Source organism: Dreissena polymorpha, chromosome 10, assembly GCF_020536995.1.
Source record: "Dreissena polymorpha isolate Duluth1 chromosome 10, UMN_Dpol_1.0, whole genome shotgun sequence".
Taxonomy (NCBI): domain Eukaryota; kingdom Metazoa; phylum Mollusca; class Bivalvia; order Myida; family Dreissenidae; genus Dreissena; species Dreissena polymorpha.
Window position 1 is genome coordinate 52043420 of NC_068364.1, and position 14832 is coordinate 52058251.

Sequence of the window (14832 nt, forward strand, 5' to 3'; positions counted from 1 at the left end):
TTCTAACCGTTCAAACGCGCGGTTGCACTTTACTAAAAAAATTACTTATTTGTTTAAAAAGATCATGATACCTATAGAAAACTCTTATGAATGAGCGGGCTCTCCACTTTATCCCATTAAAAATGGTGAAATATTTAAAAAGAGATCCTTAAAAATGTTAACTGGGTCGCGCTTTATTCTCCCAACACGATCCGAAAGTCACGTGGTATAGGCACCGTGATAGCTATATTCAAAGATCGTATGCATTAAAAAAAATCATACACGTTATGAAGGCAACAGTGATAACAATTACATAGGCGTAAAATCATGTATTTATCTTAATCTAAAGTAAAATACATAAACCATCACACTAACATTTAATTAAGGCATCTCTGAATAACTTTATTATTTTTATACACTTGATGACAATAGTCTGCCATACCTCATTTCTTGTTATTCTCAAAGTCTAATTAAAGAAGTGGTAATGGTCCAATATATTAATATTTCAAGAAATGTAATACTAATTATTCATCCTTATAGTATTGCAATATAATGTAGGTAAACGTTTATACACAAATTAAATGAAACATTCGTGGACAACTACACTCCTCCTACTTAACAAATATATCAATTGCGTTACATAACAGAACAACCACACACTTATATTTGAATGGTTCATCTTGACGCCCTCACCACCATATATATTGACATGTCTTTTTAGAATTCAAAAATTGCCCTTGAAAATAAACACATACATTACATCAACTGCATAACAATATTCATGAAATATGTTATACTTCTTATTCAAACCAACTTAATGTATGTTTTCGTATGGCTACATGTTAGCAATGCAAATACAGGTTTTACAAACTAAATAAACGGAGTGATTATACATATTACATATTAATTATAACAATTATATTTACCCAATTCAAACATTTTATGAACCCAAACTAAAGATGCTGATACAAAACCATTTATCTTTGTTGATTTTTACTTCAGATTTTAGTAAAATAGTTGGTTATACATAGGGCACATTTGTCAGCTATAAGGAGATAATGCCTTATAAACAAATTGTATAAAAACGTTTGTAGCGTTTTCTATAAAACTGTTTACTTTCTAAACAACCCCGCCAAATGTCTGCTTTAAATAACGTTTCGAAGGTTAATATTAAGCAATAAAAAGGAAAACATATACACAACGCATTTTATATGTCTTCGAAAAAGTACATAACACACTATTAAATTACTTCAAATACAAAACATTTAACATGTTACCGGTACATTGAAAACCGAAAATACATTACAAGTATATTTTAAGTTTCTAGTCAAGCATAGAAGAAAAGACACAGAATATATCTCGATAAGAAAACGTAAAAGCAACGCATTTACATAAAAAGCAATGCAAACAATCAAACATCAAGTGAAACAAAACTTAAATAAATAACTTGGAAGTTCTGAATGAAGATTCAAAACAAATAAACCGCTGACCATTACTTATCGACGATGAGGCTTACGAGTGAAAGTTTTGAATGCTATTTTTTGCATTTTTTAATCGCGTTGGTCATACAAGACAAAACCATGGAAATATATGTACATTTGTAATAGTTAGGTCGGCATATCAATGTCATGCCCCATTCATCACAATGATAAATAAAACGCGTTATTTTAAACGATCAACACTCGACCAAACAAACCATTGAAAGATACATTAATCGTACATCAGTAAAATTTTTATAATGCAAAGCATATAATACATTTTCAAAACAATATGCTTAGCACAGAAGTGTTACGCATGTTCAATAGTTCTCTACCAAAGCAATTCGAAACTGTACACGTGTCATTCAAGAAAGCATAACGGACAATGTCTTCATGCTCGAACAAACAACTGAAACACTTCAAATAAATCAACTTACATCAAAACATATTATAAACAAGTCAGCACAAATATATGTTTATAAATTGAGTGCATTGTGAACAATTTCTTGGTATATGTTTTACATGTCATTCGCAAAAGTACAATCTCTGAACATGTACATTTTCAATATAAAAAGTGTCCGATACGTATGATACATGTTAACACGATATAACCATACCTATCAAAAGCAATACGGGGTGCATGTATTTACACTAGTGAAAAATCGATACATTTACAAAAATATCAAAAATAAAAACAAACAAAAATGATTATATTGAATATAATTAACACAATTTCTTTACAACGTTTAGTATGTTCAACAGATTAGACATCATATATACAAACAGAGAAATGTATAACGCAGTAAGTCCTACACACTTACGGTGCACATATTGCGTATAGAGAGAATATATACTAAATACTGTACACAAGTAAAAAAGGATAGGTAAGTGCTTCGAAAAAAAAGGGCACATGTAATTGCAGACTGAACTACTCGAAATAGCTCAGAAAATTTACTCCAACATAAAACAACTTTACTCCAACCTAGTCAATTTCGGAATTACAAGAAACACACGGGAATTTATATAAACTGAGAGAAAATATGTACAATATAGTAAACACATGTTCGCATTTAATCCAAAACATTAAATAAAACATACAAAAACAGTCAACACTATTCAGTAAGCTTATTTACACAACTGAATACCAGTTTTTCGTCCTTGGATATCACACTCGATTTGTACTTGTTACTCGAACGTTACGAACAATCGATTGTGGTCGTTTCTTCACATTATCTGACAACTTGTTTCCAATAAGATCCGAACGACATTGACAATTCAACACAACAGTTTCACCAGTATGTACGTCTTGCTTTCACCAGTATGTACGTCTTGCACTGTGTCCGACGCTACAAATCACACATGCATTATGAAAAGATCAATAAATCAATCTCGTAAATGAGTTCGTGTGCAACGTTTTTTTGTCTTCATGTTATATTTTCAAAAGTTCATAAAAAAAATATTAAGCTGAACACCAGAATGAAAAATCAAATGCGCGATTGACTTTATCGACATGTTGTTAAATATTTAAAAAAAATGCTTGACATAATGGCTCATTATATCATAGCAAGGCTGATGGTATAAAACATACATTAAGGAAACAACTCATAATTGTATCTATCATAAGTCGAATATCTTAAAGCTACACATATTTTTCAAAAATATACAGACCATGAATATTGAAATAATATGGTAACATTTACCTTTTAAATATTTCTATTTTATTTATTACCTTTAAAAACCCTTAAGTTTCTTTAAAGCTTTTTTCGGAGTTGGTTTTTTCTGTGTCTGCTCTGATTTTGACTTCCAGCTCGTAATTACCCTATTTATCTTCACTTCACCCTGTTTTAGATTCTGAAGCGACAATTTTTAATAGTTAACCTTTTTCAAACGGGATATCCAAACTGATGTTGTTCAAGATATCAAACGAAATTCTGTCACACAACAGGAGTTCGAAACTCACTGAAAATGTTTTTTCCACTTGTTACCACAAGTTGCTTATAAAAATTAAACAAAAAAATAAACAAATTGATATTGTTTAGTATTGTCAATTAACTTAACTGACCTAAGCAATTTTGTAAATATCTGAAAATTAATTGAACACTATAGCAGCACTTAGAGATCAATTTTCGAATAAGGATAATTTTAATATTGAAATGTTAATACTTCAATGATACAAAGAAATTACTGAAGTTTACCTCAAGGATATCAGCCAATATTTGGCACACCGTCCCAACATGACATATCGTAACGGCTTGTGGAAATAATTCAGCAATATCTTCATCCTGTCCGTCAATTACTATGCGATTATTTTGAAACACACCTGAGGGCCAAAACGAAGGCTCGGACAGGAACTGTATAAGGGTCTGGTCTTTTGGAACATTACTCATAAAAATACATCTGTAAGTGAGTCGTTTGATCGCTTTTAAAATTAGTTCCGCTATCCTGATGTTCTGAATACTTGTCAAGTGATTAACTGCTTCACCGTCCAACTCCGAATGATATTCGTCGCTCAAACCTTCGATAATGCGTTCGGCACTCAATTCCTCTAGAAACTCGTGAAATGATATAACATGTCCAACGACTAGCCTGCTTTCAGGACTTGGCAAATGATGAGTCGGAAAGCCCCGTGCAACAGATTTTCTTTCATTTACGAAGTCTATCAACGGTTTATAAGGGTTACACTGAGTGTGTTTAAGAATAGTCATGATCATGTCTAAACTGTTCAGTAACTCAACTGAAAGACTTTTATTATCCTCACTTTTTCTTTTAATTGATTCTTCCAAGTCGATTGGCAGTGGTGACTGCTCAATAGAATCGCAAACTTCTTTAACCAGAGTTAAAAAGTTTCGGTACAGTTCATCAATGAACACGATTCGCGGAAGGTCATTGAAAACCACGAATGCTTTAGCGAACAACAGTTTTTCAGCAAGTCGTTTTTCAATATTAATGAAATCATATTCTATTTGTCGTCCATGCCCATACTGAAGACCACAATGCGATTCCTCAATAATGAACCCAATAAACCACTCGTCATTAAGGGCAACTAAATCTTCCTTTCTAACTTCGCTTATTGGTACACTGCGACAACATGAAACGTCGGGTGATCGTAATAGAAACTGCAAACTAGTGCAGTCTTTTGACAAATGTAGTGCATGGCTGATCAATTTATTTTGTGTGTTAACTAACCACTTCAACACTTTTGATATAGATCCATCTGAATCGAAAATCAAGCATTCAGCCATTTTGCTTGATATGTCGATTTTATTGATTTTCAAATCTGGATATTCTAGTGCCAATACATTCCACGATTCTTTGAAATTCTTGAACCTCTTTTTACTTGCAGATTTAGCATTTGTATCCCTCAAACGGTTTTGGTATTCGTTCACTGTCATTTCAAAGCATTCGTTCCGTTTCAAGGTATAGTTAATATTAGCGACCACTGACATGTGCCATTGAATAATGCTGTGAATATGATCCGGAAGTTTAAGAACATTTTCATTCTCTACAACATATTGCAGAAATGGAAATCGTAATCTTTGTCTCCAGAGTTGTCGTACAAAGTCGACTTTACCAGCACACCGTGTCACTCTGAATAACGTATGTAACTCATCGTTACACGCCTGATCAGCTTCACGAATTTGAAGTTCAATTGAAGTTGGATCTAAACCGAATTTAGTGTCACTTTCCCTCACAAAGGCAGCGATTTCGTTCAATATGTTATTTTCAACAGCTTCAACGATCTTTTCAAACTCTGATTCCCATCTCAACCGTTCACTCTGATTTTGTAGGCTTAAACGTCTCCTAAACAAAAGTTCATTGCCATTCCGCATGACTAAATGGAAGAATATGCCTGTTTCAAAATCCTCCAAATTGAGCATTTCCTTTACATTTGCCCAATGTTGATGTAGATTCTCCCACAAAACATTGCAACTATTTAAAGATGGATAACTGTTGACTCCTGCCAATAAGGGTACAACCTCCTCGGATGTTGTGAATCTCAACGCAATCGATCCCACGATTTCGCCCTTAGCTAAAAATCCAAGAACTTCTTTAGCAGTGGAAGACAGTGTTTTATTAGCCATAGAATTTGGACTTGAATTGCCTGTATTTGTCCCCTTAACAATAGTTTGTAAATCAACATCAGAGCCACAGAGCATGCACTTTGAGTAAGGATGTCTAACATGGAACACAATTGTATTGCCACATGTGCAATGATACATCGGGTCACTTTTTTCATCAACACAATGAAAAGAGTGCGTTGGTGAAGAATCTGTCATGTCTGTGAAATACCGGGTGCTTTCTTCCAACGGGCAAACAAGACACTGGGTAATTGGAGGCAAGGTGTGCGTTTCATCCTTAGAGTACTGGCAAGACAATGCCAATGCGAATGAAGAGACCAGAACTGAATTCAACACAAATTGTTGGTAGTTTGTTTCAGGACCATGCATCAAGCGTTCGTCGGCAAAATCATGGAGCCCTAAAACACATTTCAAAAAACTGTTTTGTTCTTGCGACAGACACTTCGTAAACACCTCTTCAAATGGTTGTGCGAGTGATTTGCTTGTGTCATCGGTCACTTTTATATACGCTGGCAAATAAAATTCCTTCACGGCAAGGGTAAATGCAAGCAGAGGTTGTAAGGCTGTGTGCGTTTTCTCCAAAGACTTTACCAAATAAGACGTAAACTGTTTTGGTCTTTTATCGTCAGATTGAAAATACACGTTTGCCTCATTCAATACGTCTGTTCTGTTATGATAGACAAGAGTATTAAACTCAGAGCATGTGTGAAAATATCCACTAGTCCATTGACATATCTGTCCACGTGTTGTTTGGTCACTCAATTTTGTGTACAAATGCATGACATCTGATATGCTTTTATCAGCTGCAAAATATTTCAGAAATAAAATAAAGATCTTGTGGCCAATTTTGTTATTTTCAAGTCCAGACAAAACGGTTACAAACGTCTCAAACAAAGGATCAACAGACAGAACGTCTACTGAAAGATGGCGTATAACAGCACGAATGTATGCAATTGCCGTCAGAAACTGTATGCCAACTGGGCGTTCTTCCCTTGTCTGAAATATCCTTCCACAGGCCAATATTAAATCAGAATCAAACTGTTCAGAATTGTTTACAAACTGGGCTTCTATCAAGTCTGTTATAAGTACTTCAAATGACCCGATAGTTCCTGTTCTTTGAAATATAGATTGGACACATTTGTCTAAATGTGTGAAGAAGCAATCATCATGTGTTTCTGAAAATGCGTCATTCATAATAATTTGTGTCAACACATCCCTATCCTCCTCTGTTGCTAAGTCGATTCTTATCTCCAATGAAACTTTTATCAATTGTATATCACTCAATGGAATCGTGCCGCTATCCAACAGCTCCAAGAGAAAAGAAAAATTCGTTCTTTCGTTTAAGAGGAGGCAACTGTTCAGGTACTGCCGGGTTATTCTGTACAAAGCCTGATTATCATCCACTGAACGAACAGATTCAATAATAGATGCTATCGTAGACGAAACAAAGGTAGAGTCAAGTTCGTGTTCCTTCAATGCCGCCCCTAGACCAAAAAGCAAACCCATTGTAACATTGCTCTTTACTACTGCCAAATCGTAAATGTCGCTGCACAGACGCAATGATTGATATTCTTTTGAAGAATCCGAAATGCTTCTAGAAGCTAGAACGAGATTTTTGAAAATGTTTTCCCACTGTGTATAATTCGATAAATCAGGGTGATTTTCTTTTGTTGGTATTGCATACGAGCACAGAAATGAAACACACTTTTGTAATGCTTCTGTACTTATGGTATCCGTGTAAGCTTGCAATTCAGTTTCATGGTCAATAGTACTTTTCATTGTAAGTGAATCAATTTCGTCATGCTCATGGTCTATATGCTGTTCTGCCAACTGGTCAAGTAATTGTGTCGGCTGTTCAATGGGTTCTGAATGCGCAAACGTAAAAAGTTTAATTGGACTGTCAGCAGAGGGAAAAGCATTCACAAACACACTGCACATATGCAAAAATGAACCAATCTGCGGCATATGTACCCAGCCAATACAATGCAACAATGCAATTGCTTCCAAGGGTGATTGTTGCGAAAGTTTACTGATTTTGAGTTTTTGATTAATTGCCCAAGATGTACATTCAATTCTTAACGATCGGTTCAGTCCATAGCAACATTGATACGACAACTGATTGCAGTAGTCCTCTACGTAGTCATCCAAAAAGAAATTTCTGATGTATCCCATCCACTCACATAATCTAATTTTCGAAGATATTATGTCTTTGTGCTGATTAATCAGCTCACTCATTACTTCCGGAGGAAGTTCGTCATCTGTTTCAATGTTACATTTTGCTTTTGCGCTGCGTACCTCGTTCAAAAATATATCTTTCGTAGACTCGATGTCCATAAATATTTGCCTACTAAATGGCATGGCTAAAGACAGGTCAGGTATTGTGCACTGGAAACTCTCTGGTCCAGATTCATCCTGGCTTTTAACAACTGAAAATTTCTCATTGTTAAACATGGACAGCCAGTATTCCCGACGTAACTCCGATCTTGCGTCGTTAACGAAAAAACTGTCCAACGCGCCGATGTCTTCTAATTTAAATATCAGTTTTGCAAGTGGCATTTTAATTGTCAATTCAATATGCTTCATCAAAGCATCTAAGAGAGTTGCGCTGGTATTTAACGCATTGATATCGTTCGCGATAATCCTAAACCATCCTTCATTGCAATTGCCATCCGTTGTTTCCTCTATGTAATCCATAATTTTTTCCTCAAGAACACTCAAGAATTGTTCAGATGATTCTATTGTACGTATAACTTTCGAAACACTTTCAATATTTCTACTTCTTCGACCATACCGAATTCTTGAGAAACACCAGAACAAATTTTCCTGAATGACCTTATTCAGTGGACGCATGCTCTGTACTGCACCCTTTAAAGTGTGCGAACACAACTGCGGAAGTGGGAAGACTGGTTTAATCAAACTCTCCAGGGTAACTAGATCCCAACCAGATAAGAAATTAATTTCTCCTAATGGATGAGTTTGAACTTCTGACGGTGAAGCTGTTCCTTGCAATACCTTGGTACTCATGTGTAGAATCATGTAAACAAATTTAAAAGTCGTCAACTGACTGAGTTCATTTTTTTCTTCACGAAATTTGTTCACTGAGGTCATTGTTAAAGTAAGGTGTCGCTGATCGTCTACCGCGTGACAGTGGATCAAAAGCACATTCTTTTCACTACTCCAAAATTCTTGCAATCTACTATAAAGTTGTTTTTCCGATTTGAAGGCGCCCAATTTTTCCGTTTGGATTTTTACATCTAGTAGGTTTTCTGGTATGCGCGTGTGGATATTGCTATTTGTAAACACAATACACAAACGGGTAGGAGTGGATATATTGTCTTCCGTGCACATGGTATCCTGGAACATGGACCTGTCACTTTGGGCTCTATGAAACTTTATCAAATTTTCGAGTCCTTCATGCAGTGGCAATTCGAAATATTCCTGAATAATGCCACTGCTGGCCATTCGAATAAGTGAATCCTCAGCATGTTGTATCCGCAAAACAGCTTCAGGTTTAATAATCCACATCAGTAGGTGTTTGCATTTTATGAAAATGCTGTCATCATTGTCATCATTTTTTTCAAGTTGTGAAACTGATAAAACAATGGAAACTAGCAGCTCATCGCTATATATAGGGAAAATGTCATCTCTCGAGAACGTTCGTCCTTTAATTATACTAATATGGTCAACCCACAGTTTCAATCTCTGAACGAGACCAGTTTGATGCTCTGATAAAATATCCGCAAAGGACAAGAACTGTTTTTCAAATCTGTTCAGGAATGGCGGATCAGTAAGATCCAATCTAGTTGCTTCTACAAGCACGATACATCTGAATGAGTCCGCAACATGGCAAAATGGATTACTGTGTGGTCCAAGGGCGACTCGACAATTGTTCTTTTTTCCGATTCTAGTGTAATTCTGATTGAGCATGTCGTACAGGCTTCCATAAATATGCTCTAGATCTCTGAGAATCAAAACCACTCCTTGCTCCATGCACAAAATAATTCTGCTTAGAATCCTGTAATGGTAATCATCGGTCAAATCTTCTTCAAACTGGCTACCAAATATCCTTTCCGGTTTGCTTCTGTCAGCCTCTCTTAAAATCTGGTCAATAAGACCCAATACTGATTCACCGCTTGTTATAACCATCAGATGCCTAGCAATTGTGTCTTGTATATTTTCTTTTATAAGCGCGGGAACATGCCAGTTAGGTGCGGTTGATGAAACACAGGCCTGGAATTCAGCCAGCAAACGCTGACGTTCACTTTTGAGTCCGCCAAAATTGCGTTGGAGCCCTTCCATTATTGCATGTGATTTCGTTTCCACAGTCACCATGGTTTCTTTCGAAAGACGCTTTGCGATGTATTTTACCAGAGCATAAAAGTCGCGCAGACCGTGAAAATTCTTAAAGTGAAGCTTTTTTGTATAGCTTACATATGCCAATGCAATATTTTCCAAGTCTGAAAGTATGTCAGACAATGCCATTTTACTATTTAGTTCATTTGCAAAGAGTCCTGGCTTTGCAGTTTGTATTTGCTCAATGAATGACAGACATATTGATTTTCCTGTTTCAAAAAGTTCTTCTTCGTCCATGTCGGGCCTTGAAAGATGTATTGCTCTGTTCATTTTAGAAGCATCTAGCGCCCAATTTGATATACCAACAACCGCTACATTTGGGACAGATTTTCCGTCAGGTTCAAGAAGATTATGTAATACTTTCAATGGGTTAAATCTCGATATTTCAGCAAGTCCAATTTCATCAAGAATAACAACAGAAAGAACATCCTCATTGGTGTTTGACTCTTGGTACCTTTCGGCCTTTTCAAAGACTTTCAAGATTCCGTCTGAGGTTGATGATTCTGAGCCTTGAAATGACACACAATGTAGCTGTGGAAGCGTCTTGAAGAAGTCATCTTTTGAATCCTTTCCTCTCAAATTACTGCGAATAACTTGTATGGCCAATGACTTGCTGCAGCCTGGTTTACCTACTACAAATATCGGAATTCTGTTCAGAATGCAGACCAAAATCATAAACACATTTTCTTTCAGTGCTGTGTTTTTTGCAGTTCCAGGTGGCAAATCCATTCTGTTCAAGAAATCGCTTTGAGCATCTTTAATAATGTCATGTATATCAGCTGCTGTTTTTATTCCCACTTTCTGCTTTATCAAAGGAATAGCCAGCCGTTCCCTATACAAGAGTCGAGATGATTTGTCAGTAAAGCGACTGTGGTAGCAATGAGTAAGAGCAAGAATAATGGCCTTTACTTCATTGTTCACAGTTAAAGTATTCGAAAACAGCGACGAGTTTTTCGAAAGTACATTAACAAACCATGAAACAAGACGGATACATCTGTTGACATCTCGAAGGCTGACCACGAATGACGACTTTTCTTCATTTCGAACAAATGCTTGAGATATGCACAGCATGTCAGAAAGTAATGTTTGCATTTTGAAACCAGACTTTAACATCGATTCTGTCATTCTAATAATGTATCTTTGTTCGTCTGTATCACTCAAACTTCCGAAGTCCCACACAAAGTCTACCATCATCTCTGGTAAGGGCAAAACTCGATACACTAATTTGGAGAGATCATCCGTTTTCACTTTCGAAGACAGGCCAGCTGTATTTATTGAGTCCACAGTTCGAAGTTTGTAAGGATTGCAGGCTCCTAATATTGCAAGATTTGGAGCAAGACGCTTCCCATTACATGTGTGATGACATATTATATCACATATAACCCCAATACATTCCGATGTATTTATTTCATCCAAGAACAACCATCTTTGAACGCACGGAGTTTGTAAACATAGTTCATGTTCTAACAACACAGACTTTATCACATTCTGCTTGGTTGTACCAGCATGAATATTCACAACACTAAAAGAAATTTCACATATACCTGCAAGATATCTGATCAAGGAGGTTTTTCCACAACCCGTTTCTCCCATGACGACAACAGGTACATTAGCCTGTATCCGTAGCATAATCAAAACCATTTTTAGAAGGTTGTCCGGTGTTAAGGCGTACTGGTCACACATTTTGTTCAATATGCATTTCGAAATCGGTGATGGGTCTTTTCTGGCAACACGTTGCAAAATATCTTGCAATTGAGATTGGTTTTTTTGATCGTAATTTTCCAGTTCTTTGTTCATCTGCGTCTGAAACAGCTTCAGTATATGCCCAGGAACCTTCAGCTTTTCACGATACATCGGAGAAAGCGTTTGAATATTCTGATTGTGAAACACATATATCAAATGGTTACTTTCCTCCCATCTTATCATACTGTCCGTTCTGTTCACTAACTTTGTGGCGAGATCAGTATTCGTTTTGGACCTGTCATCCGTAGCATTGCTTTGCGTCGACCGACATGCATTCACAGACCTAGATGCAAATTCTCTTGCAACCTCTACCATAGCCTTTATCAAGCAACTTCTAACGGAACCGACATGTTGGCATCCAAGCATGTCGGAAATGCTGGATATTCTGAAATATACACTTGCAGAAAATTTCTTCAGTTGATCTGCTAAAACATTCAGGAATGTATGCACAATTGAATAAGAAATGTCTGAGGACATATTTAAATGTCCCCTGAGAAGTTTTCTGCATTCATTTCCTGCTAAAGGTTTAACAGCATCAGCTCCCTGAAAATGAATTTCGAGCGTGTCTAAGTAATTTTGGTCAAGAGCCTTGAGGTAATGGCACACAATCTGAGTTGCACTAAACAATTCCCTGCTTGCTGTGAAGTCATCGAAATGAGTCCAATTCAAATGTATCCTTTTAAAAGCAGTCGTTGTTGGTAAAGAATTCCTTAAAGTATTATTAATTGTGTTTGCAATTTCTATGTACACTGATGTTGTAGGTAAGCAGTAGGCAGTGGTGCCAGCAGAAACGTATGATAATACCAACAATTCAAATACCAGTGTGTCCAATTCTCGAGGGTCATCCACACTTCCTATATCCAAATGCATTACATGATGCTCTTTAATGTTAAGTGATTTGAGATTTACAACGAAATCATCTCTATTTATCTGACCACTTACATGAACAGTGATGATGCTCTTTCGTTCCTTTCTGGCTGTCTTTGATATTACAGTTGATTTTCCCAAACCTGCCACTTCAGAGGTGAAGGTTGTGATTTGTGGATATATCTGTTGTAAGATCGTAGAGAATAAATTGTCTGACACAGGCTGTACAGCCGACATATATTCCGCTAACTGATCTACGAATGGGTGGTTCTTTGATCCCCTACATATCACTGACAATCTGAAATCATCAACGTTTTCTAAGTCCCTAAGTCTGTCTACCAAATGGAACTGTAATTCATTTGGTAATTTCTCAACATAAGCAACGCAAAACAAAGGTGCATGTCCAAAAAACTTTTTTGAACACAGACATCTTCCCAGAAACAGGTCTATGTCATCACATGAAGTTTCACCTGAACAAAACATAACTTGTGATGGTTCTGGAAGACTCTTGAATGTATTGTAATACAAGGCCATTAGTGTTCGCGCAACAAAATCACTATTTTCTTCAAGATTCAAAAGCATTAGTCTTCCTTCGTGAACAACATCCGATAATGTGTTTGAAGTTTCTTCTATATCTGTCAGAGCCCTTCTGTACAAACTAGATGGTAGATCCTTATAAACGGTATGAAGGCAACGTCCAATGTGCGACAAAAAGCCATGAGCCCCAATTCCTGTTTGATCATATATTGTTTTTATAAGTCCTGATGACAACTTTGGATGAATAAATTTAAGGAATGTGCTCACATCATCTCCGGATGTTGATCTTTCAAGGAAGTCGTAAAGGCGGTGAATCTGACTTCCATTTAAATAGTTCATCAAATAATAATCCCGCCTGCACTCTAATAGTTCTGATTTCCACATTTTAAGACGACTTTTCAGGTTTCTGATTTCTTTGTCCAATTCATCTCGTCCGATCTTCTTTTTATAAGATAAATAGTCAATGTGTCCTGAAGAATGTAATGATAAAAGTGTATCCTTTATGCCAAGGCAAAGATCAATAATGCTGACAAAAGTTTTTAATTCCATTGGGTTGACGTTGCTCTTTTCTAACTGTCGTTCAGTGTTGAGTAACAGAAGCGCTCGACTACGCAAGTCAACCAAAGACGTTTCGGATTTAGGGTGCTTGACTTTGTTTTCCTTGTAAGTAGCCATAACAGTAACTTGGTTACTTTGTAAATCAAACTCAAATATGCCTTTCGTTATTATACTTTTTATGATATCTCGTGTCTGCTCACCTCTGTTAGCAACACCCTTGTACAAAGACTTCAAATTGTGTAAATTATTCATGCATTCAGAAACTTTTGCTGGAAATGTTTTTAAATCTTTTAAATTGTTGATTTGCTTGTGGACACAATGTAGAAACCCGATCACATCACCACCGTCTTCGTGGTGTTTGAAGATTGGGTGAAGGAACTTTTTAGTCTCTATTAGGGCTGACACTGTTGATTCTTGTACATGTGATTCGGATATATCTTCTACCGCATCAATTAGATTGCGCACATCATCATCTATGCTTTTTAAGAAGTCCAACAGTTGCGTTGAATTTGCCATCTCTTTCATTATATCAGTGGTATCATCATCAAAATCTTTCATAAGTTTAAACACAACATCTATATCTTTTATAATTACAGCAAACGACACATCCACAATATTCTGCTTTTGAAGATTGGCTATGGAATTTAGAGCATGCTGGACGTCCGAGTCTGAACTAACCTTATAGCCAAACGATGATAGTAGCGATTCAATAACTTTAATATTTTCACACAGTTTTCCTAAATTTGCCATCTGCTCCAATGTAGATTTAACTGTTACTTGAAGATGATGGGTTGTGTATTTTTCAAAAAAGTCAATTTCCTTAGACAAAACTGAGCCGGCAAACATTTTACGAACATCAATCATCGTAACAGATTTAGGTTTTTCTTCCAAAGCAAACCAGGCATTTTTGTACAAATCAATACCTTTTGTTGCCATAAATGACAGTGCACAAGTAATTTTTCTAACCGCCTCTGATTCTTCTGTAACAGGATCTTCAGAGCTATCCTCAAATAAAAATCTCATTGAGAGCAAAGTATCATCAAACTCATTGTCTGCATACATAGCTTCCTCAGACTCAAATGCCATTTCAACATCCACTAAATTTTTGAAAACTCTTGATTGGATAATGACATGTAGTGGTTGACATAATTTTGGAAAAAAATCGTATTCACCCCAAAATTTTCTTGGTGACTGTATATCTTTAACAGATAATTTCTTTGCATTAAGTAGTTTTCTTT

The 14832-nt window shown here is 36.2% G+C and overlaps 2 protein-coding genes across 3 annotated transcripts in view; one reads left to right on the forward strand and one right to left on the reverse strand.

Moving 5' to 3' along the window:
• LOC127848789 (uncharacterized) overlaps positions 1–14832 on the forward strand; it is a 129141-nt gene that overhangs the window by 32938 nt on the left and 81371 nt on the right. The gene's annotated exons all lie outside the window — the stretch shown is intronic.
• Positions 99–14218, reverse strand: LOC127848787 (E3 ubiquitin-protein ligase RNF213-like). Its single transcript, XM_052381397.1, has 3 exons — positions 3653–14218; positions 3187–3308; positions 99–2803 (listed from the first exon to the last, which is right to left on the reverse strand). Exons 1-2 carry the CDS (start codon positions 14150–14152, stop codon positions 3189–3191), a joined length of 10620 nt encoding a protein of 3539 aa, XP_052237357.1. The 5' UTR covers positions 14153–14218; the 3' UTR covers positions 99–2803; positions 3187–3188.